Below are 17,353 nucleotides of genomic sequence, written 5' to 3'. Positions count from 1 at the left end.
TTTCTGGGCAGGTGCTGGATAGCAGCCATATAAGTACCTCTCTAGGAAGCCATGCTGAAAGCAGATGTTGGCCTTCAAGGCTGGGAGGCTACGTCCTCATGTCCCACAGAAGCTAAGAAGGTAGAGCCTGCCCAGCAGGCCTGGCCTTGCCTAGCACTGCCAGCTGAGGAGGAGGTAGTGGGTGGTGCAAATGGTGCACTTGTGTCCAGCAGTCAGGTCTGCAGTGGGTGAGTATCCTGTGGAAGCAGGAAATGGAGTGAGAGGGTGGATCCTGAGTTTCTGCCTTCCATGCACATCAACCATGCCACAAGTAATACCTGGCTCCATTAAAGAAGTTATGAAGGGAGTGGCGAGAGGCTGAAATGTTCTCTCCATATGCTCCCTTGGTATAACTAAATGGAATCAAGAATTAGGAAAAGAAAATGTTCATTGTAAGGTAAATATTTCCTTCTCCAGGATTCAAAGGAAAATGCCCAAGATACCTTGGTTCCTAACCTTATTTCTCTGTCATCAAGTTCCCTTCTCCTAAATATTTGTGGAACAAGCCCCACACCATTGGGTTGTGGGGGAGAATGGCACCCTATAATTTAAAACTCCATATGCTCCACATCAAGGAGAACTGTCCTTGGGCAGCTTTTGTGCCCAGTACAGCTCTTCTCACCTGGTATCCCGTGTATCTCTGTACCCTTGTGAGTGTCCAGCAGAAAACTATTTGAGTACACATATACCACCCCAGGATATAAGTCTCAAAAAGAGTAATAAAACAAAAGAAAACCAGCATCTTAAGTTTCTGTATACAGCAAGGCCCTTTTTTTGACACTGGAGTTAAGATTCTACTTTTTTTCTGCACCTGTGTTTATTCCTTGCGTTATCCCCCATTATGGAGCCATGTGCTTCTAACAGTTGACCTCTAAGCTTCACAGTGATCAGGACTTTAAAGTTATGGAAATTACACCTTAGGAGCCTGGTTCAGTTCTCCAATAATTCACCATCTTCCCGCTGTGTCTGTGGGCTGGGTGGAGCCAGACTTGCTATCCACCTGTTATATACCAGTTTGCTCAGCTCTACTGGTTATTGAATGTTTTATTATGATCCTGGTGGGGAAGCGGAGGACTATTCTTTAGTTTTATTTATGATGTTTTTTTTTTCTGTTTTCCTTTATCACTGGATTTTTAGTATTACATTGAGACATTAAGCCCTTATAAAATTTGTAAATTATTATTGAAAGTGTTAGGTTTCTAGGCCCATATTTGTATAAAAGGAAAAAATAGTGATACCTTTCTAAATAAAATGAGAGGAAAGCTTAGGAAAAGTTCCTTTGTCAAAAATGTCTGTATTACTTCTGTGTTAATTTCTCATGATAAAATCATACCACATAACCAGCTATCAAAATAAAATGAGAGAAAATAAAAAGAATTTAAGACTTGTATACCATTTCACAATTGTATTTTTTCTTTCCATTATGTCCTCTTTTCTTGATCGAAGGTCTTCATTATTTTCATGCATGTTTTGCCCCGCAGAGGATAATATGAGTATACAGTGTGCTGCTTATGAGAATATTGGCAGTGGCTTCATCAGTATTTTACTCTGGGAGGTGACTTGAAAGGTAGACTCATTGGAAATTCAGTGATATAACAGAAATATGATTTTAGAAAGCTACAACTAAAATACTAAGTCTGAGCAGACAGTAAAGAAGGCCATCAGTAGACCAACATTTGGGAGTTGGGAGGGCTCCTCTGAAATATAGTTAGTAGCCAGGTAGAGGTCTACTGAGAGACAGACCTCTGGAACCATTGAGCAGGAATTGTGCAGAAGACTCCTGCAAAGGTGGGGGAGGGGGGGTCGTGGATAGCTTGAAATAGCATCTGGAGAACCACAGGGCACTTGGGGAATTGAGCAGATGGACATGGGTGTCTTGCCCCCCTAATCCTCACTGACTTGTGACAAGCAGTGGGCTGCAGTGTTGCTTTCACACTTACTAAGGCCATGAATGTGGGTGCTGGGGCCAGAGATCCAGGCTGTACCTGGGATGATTGCTGAGTTCCCTGACCCAGCAGGGAAGTTACCCCACAGCTCCCCCAGCAGCATGTCCCATCTGGTTGCTAGAGCAGAGGCCGGCCACCGTCAGCCCTACAGTGGGGGAAGCAGATGGTCTCTAATACAAATATCAGTAGACATTAAAAGTCACCAAACCGTTGGAGAAAGCACCACCATGTCCCTGCTTTTGAAAAGATTTCCAGGAAAGGGGCTGGAGCTTTGGTAGGGACATGGTGGTGCTGGGGAAGAAGAGAAATGAAGATGTGCTAATGGCACTTCTCATTTAAAAGGACGTAAGAATTCTAGCTGTTGGTAGGAAAATAAGTGTTTAAATACACCCGTACATATATGTATGTGTGTATAGTTAGTTAGCTAAAGTTACAGTTGCCCTACATATATAACTTTCATGTATAACTGTCAAACTAGTAATTGGAAGGGGAAAAAGTTTAAGGACAGAAAAAATTTAAATTTAAAGAACATAAAACATAATGGTAGGGGTAAATATAAATATATAGGTAAGCAATAAATTTGAGTGGATTAATTTCCTCTCTCAATATTCCCCGATTGGGCAAAAAGAGTTCTGTTTAGTGAAAGTGAAAATACAAGTAAAAGAAAAGAGAAAGGACAGAGAGACAGATACTCCAAAAGGTTGAAAATAGAAGCACAATAAAAGATAAGTCAAGAAAAGGTTAACATAGGGCCTCCCCGGTGGTGCAGTGGGTTGAGCGCAGCGCTGTGAGGCTGTCTGCAACCTCTGCAGTGCTGTTTCAATTCCCGGCTGGTCAGATACCCGCAGGCATGACAGACCTCTCCTGTCTCACCTGCTGCTCCCCTCAGCAGTGTATTTCAGTAGATCTGCCTGTTCTGCTCCCCACTCTGTCTCTGGTGAATCCTCTCACCCTCCCATGCCTCTGGCCTATACCCCAGATCTTGTTTAAAAATAAATAAATCTTTAAATATAAATAAATCTTAAAAAAAAAAGGTTAGCATAAAAATGTAGATAGGGAAAATTATCCAATATTGCATTGAAGGTAAAATCTTTGATTGGTACAGACTTTTCATGTGACAAAACTTTAAATCCCTAATAAGATATTAGTTATAACCTTTCAAGTATCTAATAAAACATATTGGAAATATATAAAGGAAAAATTAATGGATTTATAAAGATCTAACAAATCTATATTCATGTTGGGAAACTGCAAAGGAGTCTTTTCCCCAGAATTCAGCAATTTAACAAGATAATGAAGACCAGAGGCATTGAATTATAAAATAAGGAAAATGGTAAAATTGCTCATATATTTCCCAAATTGGTATTCTTATAATACTGGTATAAATTAGGGTAAAGCCATTTTGAAAGACAGTACCTAGCAACATCTGGAAATCTCTGACCCTGCATTTTACTTCTAACAATCTTTTTTTTCCTAAAGATTTATTTATTTATGCATTCAAGAGCTGGGGTATAGCCCAGAGATGCAGGGGGTGAGAGGATTCGCCATATACAGAATGGGGAGCAGAACAGGCAGATCTACTGAAATACACTGCTGAGGGGAGCAGCAGGCGAGTCAGGAGCGGTCTGCTGCGCCATATGGGTCACCTCCCTGGCCAGAGAGATCGAACTGCTGCTGCAGTAGCTGCTACGGATTGCTTCATAGTGCGAATGCTTAACCCCTTGTGCTACCGGGGAGGTCCACTTCTAGCAATCTTTCCTAGTAAATTCTGTGTTTGTAGTCAAAGCTGTGCATTACTTCATGGGTTAGTAATAAACAGTTGAAAACTGAATTAAATGCCATTGATAAGGGAGTACATCTATATTATGAATATAGTGTATATTATGAGTGCATCTATATTATGGAATAGGCTTAGCTATTGAGAAGAATGAAATAGATCCGTATGGGTTGTGGAAAGATTATCAAGATATTAAGTGAAAAAAATGAGGTACGGGGCAACACATACAGTTTGGAGATTAATAAATTCATAAATAAACATGAACATTTGTCTGGGAGGTTATGGAAAAAATGGTTAATAGTAATTATCCCTAGGAGAAGGGGTGGGGATTTGGTATGAGGAGGAAGAGGGAGGTTTTTCCATTTTTTGTATCTTTCTGTACTCTTCAGTTTTTCTAACTGTATGGATGCAAGTACTTTTATCTTAAACTGTAGTCACACCTAAACTAGTTATTTTATGATAATTTATTCTAATATATTTACTCAAATTAATTTTGCTAGAAATTCCATCTGTGTGTCCCTTTCAAGCAACAGGAAACCAATTTTATCTGTTTGAGACAGTGTTTTAAATATAAAAAATTAGGTAGGGGCCTCCCCTGGTGGCACAGCGGTTGAGTGCTGGGTTAGGAGGCTGCGTACAGCTTCTGCAGCGCTGGTTCGATCCCCGGCCGGCGAGGGTCCCACCAAAAAAAAAAAAAAAAAAAAATTAGGTAGCTCATCCAATTTGATAGCTGTTATAGAGATATGGTTATAAAATAAGGAAACTTGTTTGGTAGTATTACTTTATAACCTTATCTCTAAGATAGTCATCTTCTGAGCAGTAACTTCCAGTTTTCTGGGACTCCTGATCTAAGATTCCCGTGACACAGAAATGAGCAAATGCATGACAGTCTTAAATGAGTGTTTTTATGGATGTAACTGTGTCTCAGCATGCATTCTGTAGATGGCTGCGTTGATTTGCCATGTTTTCTTTTTTTTTTTTTAAGATTTATTTATTTATGCATACAAGAGCTGGGGTACAGGCCAGAGGTGCGGGGGGTGAGAGGACTCACCAGAGAGAGTGGGGAGCAAAACAGGCAGATGTACTGAAGTACACTGAGGGGTGCAGCGGGCGAGACAGGGGAGGTCTGCTGTGCCATGTGGGTTGCTCCCTGGCTGGCCGGGGATCAAACTCGTGCTGCAGTGGCTGGTGATAGCTTGATAGCATTGTCTTTAAACCCTGTGCCACCAGGGAGGCCCCAGATTTGCCATGTTTTCTATCTGTATTTTCTTAGTTCCATAATGTTTACATTTTCAAGTTATTTTCATGCTTAATGACAGCATTCTGCATGGTATCAGTGGTTGTACAGGATGGCCACTGCCTGGCATGGGTTGAGGGCTTGATCTGTAACTACCTCCCAGACTCAGGTGCCTCCCAGTTACCTAGGTGTCTTTGGCTAGTCTCATGGCTCTTTGAGGGCTACAAAGTTGACTTTCAGTAAACCTTAATATTGGAATATATGAGCTCTGTCAAGCTGCATGCTGCTCAGGGGTATTTAGAGAGGCTGTCTGATAGAAATGATCTCCACTGGGGCTCTTGGCATTTTGGTTGAAAAGAAGTGTGACATTTCCAACGCTGTCCTTACATAAATGTTTACCTCATACGTGACAAATATGTCCACCTAATAAACCTGCCTTTTAAAATTATTTTTTCCCTTCTTGAAGGGTAACGCCATCCTCTGAAAATCCTAATGGTGCTACTTCTAGTGTGAGCCAAGGAAAACCTTCTTTAAGACGAATTAAAGGGAGACTACACAGAAGCAAAAGCCTCGATAGCTTCGATTTCTGTGAACTCACAGTAAGTAGACTGCTCAGTACTTTTCTCATTTATCAAAGAATATGAAAAACTATTTCATTTTGTTATTTTCATAAAAATGCAACAGGCTTACTTTGTAGTAGCTTTTTTTTTTTAAAAAGATTTATTTATTTTATACAAGAACTGGGGTACAGGCCAGAGGCGTGTGGGGGGGCGGTGAGAGGATTCACCAGAGACAGAGTGGGGAACAGAACAGGCACACTGACTGAAATACACTGCTGAGGGGAGCAGCGGGCGAGTTAGGTGAGATTGGCCATGCCACAGCACTGCAGAGGCTGCAGACAGCTTCACAGTGCTGCGCTCAACCCACTGTGGCACAGGGGAGGCCCTGGTAAGCATTTTTGAGTGAAAACTGGTTTACTCAACAGGTTCCCAGTCAGCTTACTTCCCTAACTGGTATCAATATGACACATTTAAAAGAAATGGCCCGTGATGATGATACTGATACAAAGGCCAAGATCTAGAAATGTTTCCTGAACTCTCTAACAAAAATTGAACCAAGAGAATAAATCTTACACAGTCTTTGTAAGCAAAAATTGTGTGACTTTGTATGGGGCGGATGGTAACTAGACAGTGTGGTGATCATATCGCAGGGTTTACAAATATCTGCTCATTATGTTTACCCCGAAAACTAAAAAAAACGTTTATGTCTGTTATACCTCAATAAAAACATTGATTTATATTCAGTGAAGTATTAATGCAAATTTCTTAGCAAAATCACAAATCCACATGTTAATGTAACTAGTGACCTAAATGTTTACCTACCTTTCTGGTAGCGACAGAAAATAGAGTGACTCTAATATTATAAGGACAAATTCGAGTTTAATGTATGATGGTGCTTTCTTTCTATTCTAGGTGGCTAACATTAGTGGCCATGTTTTTTTTCCAGGCCTGGTGACAGGTGTTCATAGGGGTTTGTGGTAAATTCACGTGTGTCTTTGCAGAAACAGTGGCACACGCCCACTGTCCCTCCCTGTTAATTGTGTTTTCCTAGTTTATAAGAGATACCTGCAAAGCCACAATGAAAATACTTAAGTTTACTTGGCTGTTAGAAGGTTTTATTCAAATTTATGTATCCTTGGGTTCAATGGCAAATTAATAGTGTTTAGGATGCTTGGTAGCCCACATGTATTCACTTTGAGCTCAAAAAAATTTTAAGTTATAAAAATACTCTTGACCACTATTGGGTCAAAGATGGTAACAATGTGTGAAACTAAAACCTGTCTTATATGAGGATTTGACTTTTGCATCTTTAGCTTATAATTGATGGAAGCAAAAATTCAGTAAATGTGGATACTCCTTTTTTTTTTTAAATTTTAGTGATTATTTTTACTAAAATAATTTTACCCAATTGTTTTTCTTGAAAATGTGCTTACCACAAGGAATAAGAAGGTGGAATATCAGAAGACTTTAAGCAATAACTAAAGTAGGAATAGGGGCCTCCCTGGTGGCGCAGGGGGTTAAGACACAACCTATGAAGTTGTCTGCAGTCACTGCAGCACAGGTTTGATCCCCAGCCAGCCAGGGAGGTACCCACATGGCACAGCAGACCTCTCCTGACTCACCCGCTGCTCCCCTCAGCAGTATATTTCAGTCAGTCTGCCTGTTCTGTTCCCCACTCTGTCTCTGGTGAATCCTCTCACCTCTATACCTCTGGCTTGTATGCATAAATAAATAAATCTTTAAAAAAATAAAATAGGAATAAACTCTTCCTAAGTAAATTTATTAAGTAAAACTAGCAATTAAAGTGACGAAAATGGAAGTATGTTTTAAAGTAAAGTGAATTGCTTTTCAGAAGTGAAACATGGAATTAATTGAGAAACAAGTTTGAATCACTTGTTGAATATAAAAATGGAATTATGGTTTTTCAGGTTCTTTTATATGATGTTAAATGTTGTCACTACTGAAGCATAATCAGGTAACTCATTAATTTGGCATGTCACAAATACATTTACTGATTCAAACACAATCAGTGTGATGAGGGAGGAGGTTACAGTTTCTCTAGAATATGACAGCATAGAAATAGCTGTACTTTATGTAAGGTTGCTTTCAGTTTCCCAGCAGTAGAAAGATTAATTCAGCTATGAAGGAAAGTTGGCAGAGTTATCTTTTTATTGTGATGAATACGTTTGAAAATTATTGATAGTTTATTTTCTGCCTCCTTCTGTGAAAGTTGATCTGGCTGAAGTTGGCTCATGGGCCAAGCAAGAGTGCAATAACGTCAACAGAATGAATTTCTTTCTTTTTCATGATTTTCCTGTTTGACTTTATCTCAAAAGAGAAATGTCAGCATCCCTGGAGGGAAGGCACTTTGACACTGGAGTTTAAAGGGAGGGGAATTGGAGGTTTATGGAAGGTTGATTCTGGGGAGGTGGACGTGTTCTGATGTAGTGGCCACTGGGCTGCATGGACAATGTTGTTTGTGATTTTCTGCTTTTCAAGGATGTGGTGAAAAGCCATGGCCTTTGGTTTACTGAGAGCTCATTTGTCTTTGAGAAATGGGACTATATTAATAAAATGCATTTACTGTAATTTGTGTTGATTTTCTTTCTCAGATTTTTGTCACCAATGGTAGGACAGCAATTTATATTTCCTTTCACATTTTTAGAGTGTTAGAAATTTTTACAGTGAGCATGTTCTATTTTTAGAAAAGCAACAAACTGATTTTCCCAAACAAAATTTCCAAGCAATATTTCCAGGTAGATAAGTAAAAAGAAGAAATGTTTAAAGTAATCCAGCTTTATACCACAAACTATGGCAATAGTACTAATATCCAAAATGCATAGAGGTATAGAGCATCTTTGACATGGGGTGAAGAAAGGATATTTTTTCCTCCACTTTAAAAATTCTTCTTTTTTAAAACAACAGGGTAGATTGTGGGCAGTGATGGGTGTTCAGATTCTGTTTTCTAATGCTCTTGACTCTGTAATGTAATCATGGAGAAGAAGCAAAGTTTACAACCTCAGCAACTTCATCTGAAATCATTGGTAAAGGGTCTGTGATGACATCAGCTTCTACAGACTAGAACATCTTTATTCCCTTTAGGAAATAGCTTAGTCATCAGAGGCATCTCTTCACAAATGTTCTGCTAATTCAAAAAAAGATGGAAACTTTTGTCATATTAGACATTGTTTTTAAATTTTGTAATCTTTAAGCTGTGTAACTTCCTTTGACTACCAAATAGAAAGCAAAATGAAAAAACTTAGAGTTATTTCATAATCTCCTTTCATATGCATATATCAAATTTGCACGACCAAGAGAAAACATTTATGTTTTTATTTTTCTAGTTTACTCTTAACGTTACCTAAGAAATAAATGCAATATTTATAGCTTTTGGGAAAACAGAGCAAGTGGAGCACGAGGTCTTTTTGCTGTGGTTTGTTTCAAGGTCTCCATTTCAGCTTGAGAAGCCCAGGTTCCAGCTGAGACTGTTGGCTTTGATCCCGGGTGTCAGATTGATGCCATTTCACTCCTGGGGAGAGGTGATTGTTTCAGCCTTCTCTGTGGGAATTAAATGGGATGGGCATTCTAGTTCATTTTGTAAACCCTACAGCATAATTGATTGCCATCTTAGTGTACTGGGGGGACTGGACTCCATCCAGTCCCCCTAGTTCCATGAGACAGTGCCCCACAGAGACCTGGTACAGTTTTCTTAGGCAAGCCCTAGACTGGGCAAGTCTGTTATGAAGATGTGTTTGGCTTAGAAAACCTGAGCCTTTCCCCCCCTTTTTTAAAAATATATATTTTACCTTACTCTTCCTTTTTGTATAATGCATGCTTCCTCTTCTCAGGTGTAGTCCCCATCAGATTCCCACCACCAATTCACCTGTGCATCATCAACCTAGTCCCTTGTATAAGAACACATTCCCTCCCCTGTTTTGATCCCTCTCCCTCCCTCTCCTGCTGCTGACCAGCACAGTAGTGAACGATGAGGCCGTCTCAGGGTTGAGAGACTGCGCAGGGTGGTCAGGGATTCGGCTGAAGAAATGACAAACAGACACACTTCAAGAGAGAGTGTAAATCTGAGTGCGATTTTATTTGAGTTAGTTGCCAGTATATATACAGGAGCAGTGAATGGATTTAGCTTATTGCTGAGTGGTTTACATCTGGACCTAGCCTCTTTCTTAAGTAGATAATCCATTAGTTTTGTTTTTAAGCTATATGATCACATTTTTTGTTTTACTAGCTACTTTTTCACTTAAACTATATTTTAATTATTACAGGGTTTAGTAACGTTTCATTTGAGTCAGTCTTGTGTTAAGGATTTCATATGATTTTTTAATTAACAACAAATGACCTTTATAGAAGAAAGAAGGAAGTTTTAGAAAGACAATGAAGGGATAAAATTTGTAGTTCTAGAAAGACGAGATAAGGTTTTAGCTCCTGGTGGTCGTAATCCTTTGATAGGCTTCTGTCTTATCCATGTCTTCAGGGAACTTTGCTGTACTCCCCTGCCTCAGGGAGTTTTTGCTGTTCTCCCCCTGCATGCTGGTTCCTTGCCCAGCCTGACCTAGGGACCTTGGCGATAGCCATTAGCCCTAAAGGTCACTGCAGGGGGAGGTGCAGCACTCTCCCCTGCAGAGTATCTCTGATTAATAGTTGCCTTTTAATTTTGTTTTTTAATTTATTATAATTATTTTTTTTTTCCTGGTCCCTTATTTGGTTTCCCTACCTTCCTCCTATAAGTGAAACCATCCGATATTTTTCTTTTTCCTTCTGGCTTATTTCTCTGAGCATAATCCCTTCCAGCTCCATCCATGTTGCTGCGAATGCCATGAGTTTATCTTTTTTGATTGCTGAATAGTAACCCATTGTGTATATGTACCACATCTTCTTGATCCAGTCATCTATTTTTGGGCATTTGGGTTGTTTCCAGCTCTTGCCTATTGTAAATAGTGCTGCAATAAATATAGGGGTGCAGGTATCCTTTTGAATTAATGTTTTTGTGTCCTTTGGGTAGATTCCTAGGAGTGGAATTGCTGGGTCATATGGTAGCTCCATTTTTAGCAGTTTGGGGAACCTCCACACAGCTTTCCATAATGCTTGGAGCAGTTTTCACTCCCACCAGCAATGTAGGAGAGTTTCTTTTTCTCCACATCCTCGCCAACATTTGTTGTTTCCTGTTTTTTTTTTTTTTTTAATATGTGCCATTCCTGCTGGTCTAAGGTGGTATCTCATTGTGGTTTTGATTTGAGTTTACCTGACTACAAGTGATGTTGAACATTTTTTACATATACCTGTTCACCATCTGCATTTCCTCTTTGAAGAAGTGTCTTTTTAGCTCTTCTGCCCATTTTTTTTTTAAATTATTTATGGATACAAGAACTGGGGTGTAAGCCAAGGTGCAGGGGATGAGAGAATTCACCAGAGAGAGTGGGGAGCAGAACAAGATTTACTGAAACACACTGCTGAGGGGAGCAGTGGGCGAAGCAGGAGAGATCTGCTGTGCCATGTGATTGCTCCCTGGTGAACTGGGAACCAAACTCAGGATCAAACTCTGTGCTGCAGTGGCTGGCGATAGCTTGATAGCACTGTCTTTAACCCCTGCGCCACCAGGGAGCCCCATCTTCTGCCCATTTTTTGACTGGACTGATTACTTTGTTTTTGTTGAGTCTCATCAGCTCTTTGTAGATATTTGTCATCAGTGCCTTGTCAGTAGTATTGTGTGCAAACATTTTTTTCCCAATTAGTAGGATGTCTCTTTGTTTTGGTTAATGTCTCTTTTGCTGTGCAGAAGCTCTTTAATTTGATGCAGTCCCAGCTGTTCATCTTTTCTTTCACTGTCTTTGCTTTGGGTGATGTGTCTTTAGAGATGTTATTGATATGTATGTCATGTATGTTTTGGCTATATTTTCTTCTATATATTTTATGGTTTCAGGTTTTATGTCCAAGTCTTTTATCCATTTTGAGTTGGTTTTTGTGCATGGTGTGAGGTAGTAGTCTAGTTTCATTTTTTTGCATGTAACAGTCCAGTTTTCCCAGCACCATTTATTGAACAAGCCATTTATTTCATATTTCTTGCACCCTTGTCAAAGATTAGTTGTAGATAGATATGTGGGTTTATTTCTGAATTTTCTATTCAATTCCATTGGCGTGTGTGTCTCTTTTTGCTCCGTTACCATACAGTTTTAATTATTATGGCTTGAAGTATAGTTTGAAGTCTGGGAATGTGATACCTCCATTCTCCTTCTGTTTGGTCAAGAGATCTTTGGCTAGCCTTTTAATGGCTAAAATCACATGTAAATCATGTGGCAAGTTTTTTTTTCCCTTGAGGTGATGGAGTGATATATTGATAATCAAAATGAAGAAGAATGACCATTTGTTTTCAGATTTTAGTAAATGGTGTTTATGTTGTTAGCTATTCTGTTTCACTCTGGTGTCATTGCCAGTTTAGAGTTTAGTTGTGTTTTCACTTGTTTTTTTTTTTTTTAAAGATTTATTTATGCATACAAGAACTGGGGTACAGGCCAGAGATGTGGGGGGTAAGAAGATTCACCAGAGACAGAGCGGGGAGCAGAACAAACAGATTGATGGAAATACACTGCTGAGGGGAGCAGCTGGTGAGTCAGGAGAGGTCTGCTGTACCATGTGGGTAGCTGCCTGGCTGGGGATTGAACTCATGCTGCAGTGGCTGCGGATTGGCTTCATAGGTTGCATCTTAACCCCTTGAGCCACCAGGGAGGCCCACATTTTCACTTCTAACCCTGCCTTCTTCTTGGATTCTAAGTATGTAGTCAAAGAATTTAAGAATCCTTTAAAATTTTAATCATTAAAATTAAATTAAGGAATCATTGTTAACAGATTGCTTGAAATGTTATAGTTTCTCTTGATTCTACCTCCTCCCTCAATAGGAGGAAGGAGCCATCTGAGAAGACTCTTTCACCTGGGGAAGCTGCCCAGCACACAGACTCAAGCCATGTATTTCTGCTTCATGGCATTAAACCTAGACTGCTAGTTTTCTCTTTCTGCCAACAGAAAATTACTGCAAAAATTTTTATGCACACTAATTAATAGAGTCAATTAATAGTTTGTGATTATGTTCCCTTAAGCTTGAGTGAAAAGAGAATTCAGTCAGCACTGAGAACCACTGGGCAAAAATGACACATGTTTCAAAACCTTTAGAGGAATTTTGTCATGAGGGGAAAAATATGTTTAAGGAAGGATAGAAATTGGGAGTTTGGCCACACAAAGCTACTAGGATAGAAATGGAATTCCGCTAGGAAGGAACAAAGAAAAAATGGAAATTTTTAATAGGTAACTTGCAAGATCCTCACAGGGTTTAAACCCATCACTGGACAGACCATAAAATTAATGCTGCATTGAAAATCAAATCATAAGGGCCTCCCCGGTGGCACAGCAGGTTGAGCATAGTGCTGTGAAGCTGTCCGTAGCTTCTGTAGTGCAGGTTTGATTCCTGGCTGGCCAGGGAGATACCCACATGGCATAGCAGACCTCTCCTGTCTCACCCCTGCTCCCCTCAGCAGTGCTTTTGGTCCACCTGCCTGTTGTATTCCCCAGTCTGTCTCTGGTGTGTCCTCTCACCCTCCCACACCTCTGGCCTGTACCCCACCTCTTGTATTAAAATAAAATAAAAAATCTTTTTAAAAAATCAAATCATAAATAGGTAAAGTTACAATTGATATCATGGAATTTTGTGAAAGTATTTTCTAAGGCTTCTGCATAGTTGGACCAGCCGTATATACACAGATTGTGGTCCACTCGGCCTGCCGGTTTGAAAATTCGTGATTCTTGATGCTATTTCTTAAATTGGGACATTTATATCATTTCAGATATGTGCCTGAAGGGAGACTTTATTAATATTTTGTGTTGCGTGATTTAGATTTGCACATCTAAAATTTGCATAGCATATGACCACATCATATTCAGTTTAAGAAGGCAAGACAAAATTGTAGCCAGATGGTTAAAATACAAAAAGGTTTTCTGCCTAAAGTGGTATATTTAGTTAACTCATGGAAATATGTCTACCCAGAACAAATTGTTCTCTAAGTTTTCCCTCATTCCAGAAGTCTTTATTTTTCTGTAAGACTTTGAAAGATCTCATATAATTTATATATTCATATTGCCTCCCCAGTTCCTGGTCGAGTGTCATGAAACTGGATAGCTTCATAATAGCATAGTGTTCAGGATTTAGTAGATTTCAGTATCACTACTTGTTGAATGAACAGGTTTAATTAAGTGAGTAAATGGCAGCAGGACTATGTGAAGGGCACTGGAACTGGAAACAGCTTGCAAAGTATACCCTTATTTGTAAAACAGGTAAACTGTGCCAGACCATTCCCTGGTACCCATAACAGTCTAGATTCAAACTCTTTTCTGCCATCTGTTCAGACCCATAGATTCCAAGATGAGACTAGAAAATACTAGTCTGTTTAATAGTAACTCCTCGGCAACTTAGGTGTTCTAAAGGTGAAACTACCGATTGCCCCAACCACTCCCTAGTTTCAAAATTCTGAGTGTTTGCCAAAACCATTCACTGAATAACTCTTGACTCCCTCCCAGGTCATATTCATATAAATACCCTTTCTTCTTTGTTGCCTGTCCTTTCTTTCTCTCCCCCTCTTCATCCCATTAAGATGCACCCTGGTTCCTGGTAGAAAACTTTCTTGCTTGCTGCAACCAGCTAATAGATCTCACTCCCTTTGACTACAGGTGTGTTCCTGATGGTCTTTTGCTGGTAGGCGTTATCAGATGTAAGCAAACGAGGAGACTTTAAAGAAAAGAATACTAGGTTAAATGAAACCAAGTAAACCTAGGGGGATGACCCAGTTGATAGGTCCTTACCTGCATGCTTCTGACTGTAGGACACGACCCAGAAGCAGGCATGGTGTCAAACAGTAACAGAATTTGTTTACACAGGGAGTGAGAAAAAAAGAGAATTCACAAGCAGGCCTGTAGCCAAATGCTGTCTGTCCTACTCCAGATAGCATCCGATGAGCAGAGACCAAGGTCCAAGCCAAAGCCATATGTAGCAAGCTGGCTGCTTCTCCAGAGACACCCCTTCCTATCAGTGTTTTAACTGCCAGAAGCTAGCAGCTTGACTGTCAAAAGGCCCAGGAGCTTGACTATCCCTAAACTTCAGCATTTTAACTGGTGAAAGCTCCTACCTTTTATTTTTATTTTTTATTTATTTATACAAGAACCGGGGTACAGGTCAGATGTGAGGGAGGATGAGAGGATTCACCAGAGACAGAGTGGGGAACAGAACAGGCAGACTGACCAAAACACACTGCTGAGGGGAGCAGTAGGCGAGACAGGAGAAGTCTGCTGCGCCATGTGGGTAGCTCCCGAGTCATCCAGGATTGAATCCACACTGCAGAGGCTGCAGACAGCTTCGCAGCGCTGTACTCAAGCGCCTGTGCCACCAGGGAGGCCCAGCTACAACCTTTTAAGTGGCCCTAAAGCCTTAGCTCCACCCTTTTTTCCCACCGACCTCACTCAGATAGGTTTTGCTGTAGGATACAGTAATCTACCAGAACTGCCACCCCTATTAATTTTTTTTAAAGATTTATTTATTTATGCAAGTACTGGGTACAGTCAGAAGTGCGGGAGGGTGAGATAATTCACCAGAGCCAGAGTGGAGAGCAGAACAGGCAGACTAACGAAGTACACTGCTGAGGGGAGCAGCGGGCGGCAGAAGAGGTCTGCGCGCCATGTGGGACCCTCGCCTGGTGGCCGGGGATCAAACCTGCACTGCAGAGACTGCGGGCAGCTTCACAACCCAGCACTCAACCACTGCGCCACCTGGGAGGCCCCCCTATTAATTTTGCAAAGTGAGAGGAGTCAGAGAGTTTTGGGGCTCCTTTGTAGAAGAAAGGAATCCAGATGCTTATGTAACTTAGAAGTTCCAGGTACCTTCTGAATGAAGTTTGCCAGTTGACAATCAATAAGTTGCCCTTAATGGTACTTTCCTCATTAAATTGTGAATGTCCAGATATTTCTAAGGGACTTTTAGAGACAGCCTTGCAAGGACTCTTGTGTTTTGAAATGGTTATAAGTGCACCATTCTTGTGAATTTTGTCAGCCTCTGTCTTTAACAGGCTTTTGGGTTCGTTTTGCAGCTCAAAATTTTGCCTCCCCCTTGGACCTATGTCAGTATCTCTTATTTCTTTAGTTTCTTTTCATTAGGAACTCCTATTTGAAAAGTTTGTTGACTCCAATTTTAGGCAGGATTTTATTTATCAGACCAGAATTGAAAATATAGCCTTTTTAGAGAGTTAGTTCTTAATAAAAAAGAATACAGAAAACATTATTTCAGAGAAGAGCATATGGAACCTTCAGTATTCTGCATTAACTTGTGTTTCATAGTTGCTCAAGCAAAACTTTGTTTTATTTTGCTGGACTGTCTCTCTAAAGCTTAGCTACTGTTCTTGTTGGCTGGACTGGAGACAAGCAGAATCTGTCCTCTCCATTTCTCCAACCACTGTCCTCTTCAAAGGCCCACTTCCTTCCACGCAGATCAAAGCCCATAGCCAGGACACATTGGAACCTCATTTTAGGTTCAGCTGGGTCCTCTTTCCTACCTCCTGTCCTCTGTGCTCTCCCCACCCCCCCCCACCTGCTTCTCACCACCACCAGCAGCTTGTCAGCTTTACAAAGGTCATAATCTAGCAGAGCTGGCAGAAGTGTAAGTAAACAGTATGCTGTGTGTAGTAGTGGGGTAGTATAGCATGCTTTGGAGGAGTAGGGAAGAAAAGAATCACAAAGTAAGTGACTCTTGAGCTGTATCTGTAGGTACATATAGGACTCTATTGCGGGGAACTTACTAGGTTGGAGGAGCAGAGTAGGGGATGGAGATGGAGCTGAAACACCAGGATGCTGAGGAAACTGCAGGTTGTTCTGGAGCCCTCAAGCTCAGGACTGGGTGGTTCTTGAACCCCCATCCTCCTGTCCAACTGGGATCTGTTCTACTGGAGGTTGAGGGGACACACACCTTTCCATTTGGGGAAAAAACAAAGGTTTCTTTCAGTAGAATGGTTTTGTGAGCTAACAGGGCTGGAACCCGGGAACAGCACCAGTTCGAGGGCAGAGTGGAGAAGTCCATGGATCGATGTTCAAGAAGCTGAGAAGGCAGGTTCCAGAGGGATTGTGTGATCTGCAGATACCTGAGCTCACGTTGTTGGTGGAGGACAAAAGGCAACGTGGACTTGACATCAGTGTGAGGTCATTTGAGGAAAGGCAACAAGGTTCATCTTTTTTTATCTTGATTTTTGCATAATAATGTGATTTTTGCAGGCCCAAGCCATCACTCCTTCAGAACCTACAGAGTGCATGTCATGAACCCTGATCATGTGTTGTGTCACATTCTAACAGTGCCCCCTGCCCAACTGAAAGGGGTGCACGGAATGAAACTGGTCTGTTAGGCCTGTGCTCATGGGGGAGGGGGCAAGCGGGGGCTGGGGGGCCGGGTTGGGGGAGTGGGGGACATTTGGAGTAATTGATGACCTTAACCAAGGGCAGTGGGTGAGTAGGCAGGCTGGAAGAGGTTGAAAGATGGAATTATTTTCATGTGTGCCAAATGAGTACATTTATAGAAGTAATTCTTTTTTATCTAAAATGGATCTGCTCCAGCTTTTCAGAGATCATCTTTCATTACTTTTCACTCAGTGAACTGAATCTTTTGATTTCCACATTTGTTATTGAGCAGAATAAATGCTCTCTGAGGAACATAACAAATCATGGGGTGCATCTGTGTCTGTATGCACACACACACATAAAA

General features: G+C 40.8%; 1 protein-coding gene across 3 annotated transcripts in view; it reads left to right on the top strand.

The window, feature by feature from the left end:
• TJP1 (tight junction protein 1) overlaps window positions 1–17,353 on the top strand; it is a gene marked incomplete at both ends in the record, with an annotated part of 206,526 nt that overhangs the window by 5,026 nt on the left and 184,147 nt on the right. For all 3 annotated transcript variants that reach the window (XM_084254189.1, XM_084254188.1, XM_084254187.1), the window contains one exon: window positions 5,466–5,598. In XM_084254189.1, coding sequence (XP_084110315.1) covers window positions 5,466–5,598 — 133 coding nt within the window. The remainder of the gene's footprint in view (window positions 1–5,465; window positions 5,599–17,353) is intronic.

This window comes from Talpa europaea, assembly GCF_964194135.1.
Source record: "Talpa europaea genome assembly, chromosome: 14".
Lineage (NCBI taxonomy): Eukaryota > Metazoa > Chordata > Mammalia > Eulipotyphla > Talpidae > Talpa > Talpa europaea.
Note: the sequence above shows the minus strand (reverse complement) of the source record. Positions and strands in the feature narration are given on the sequence as shown.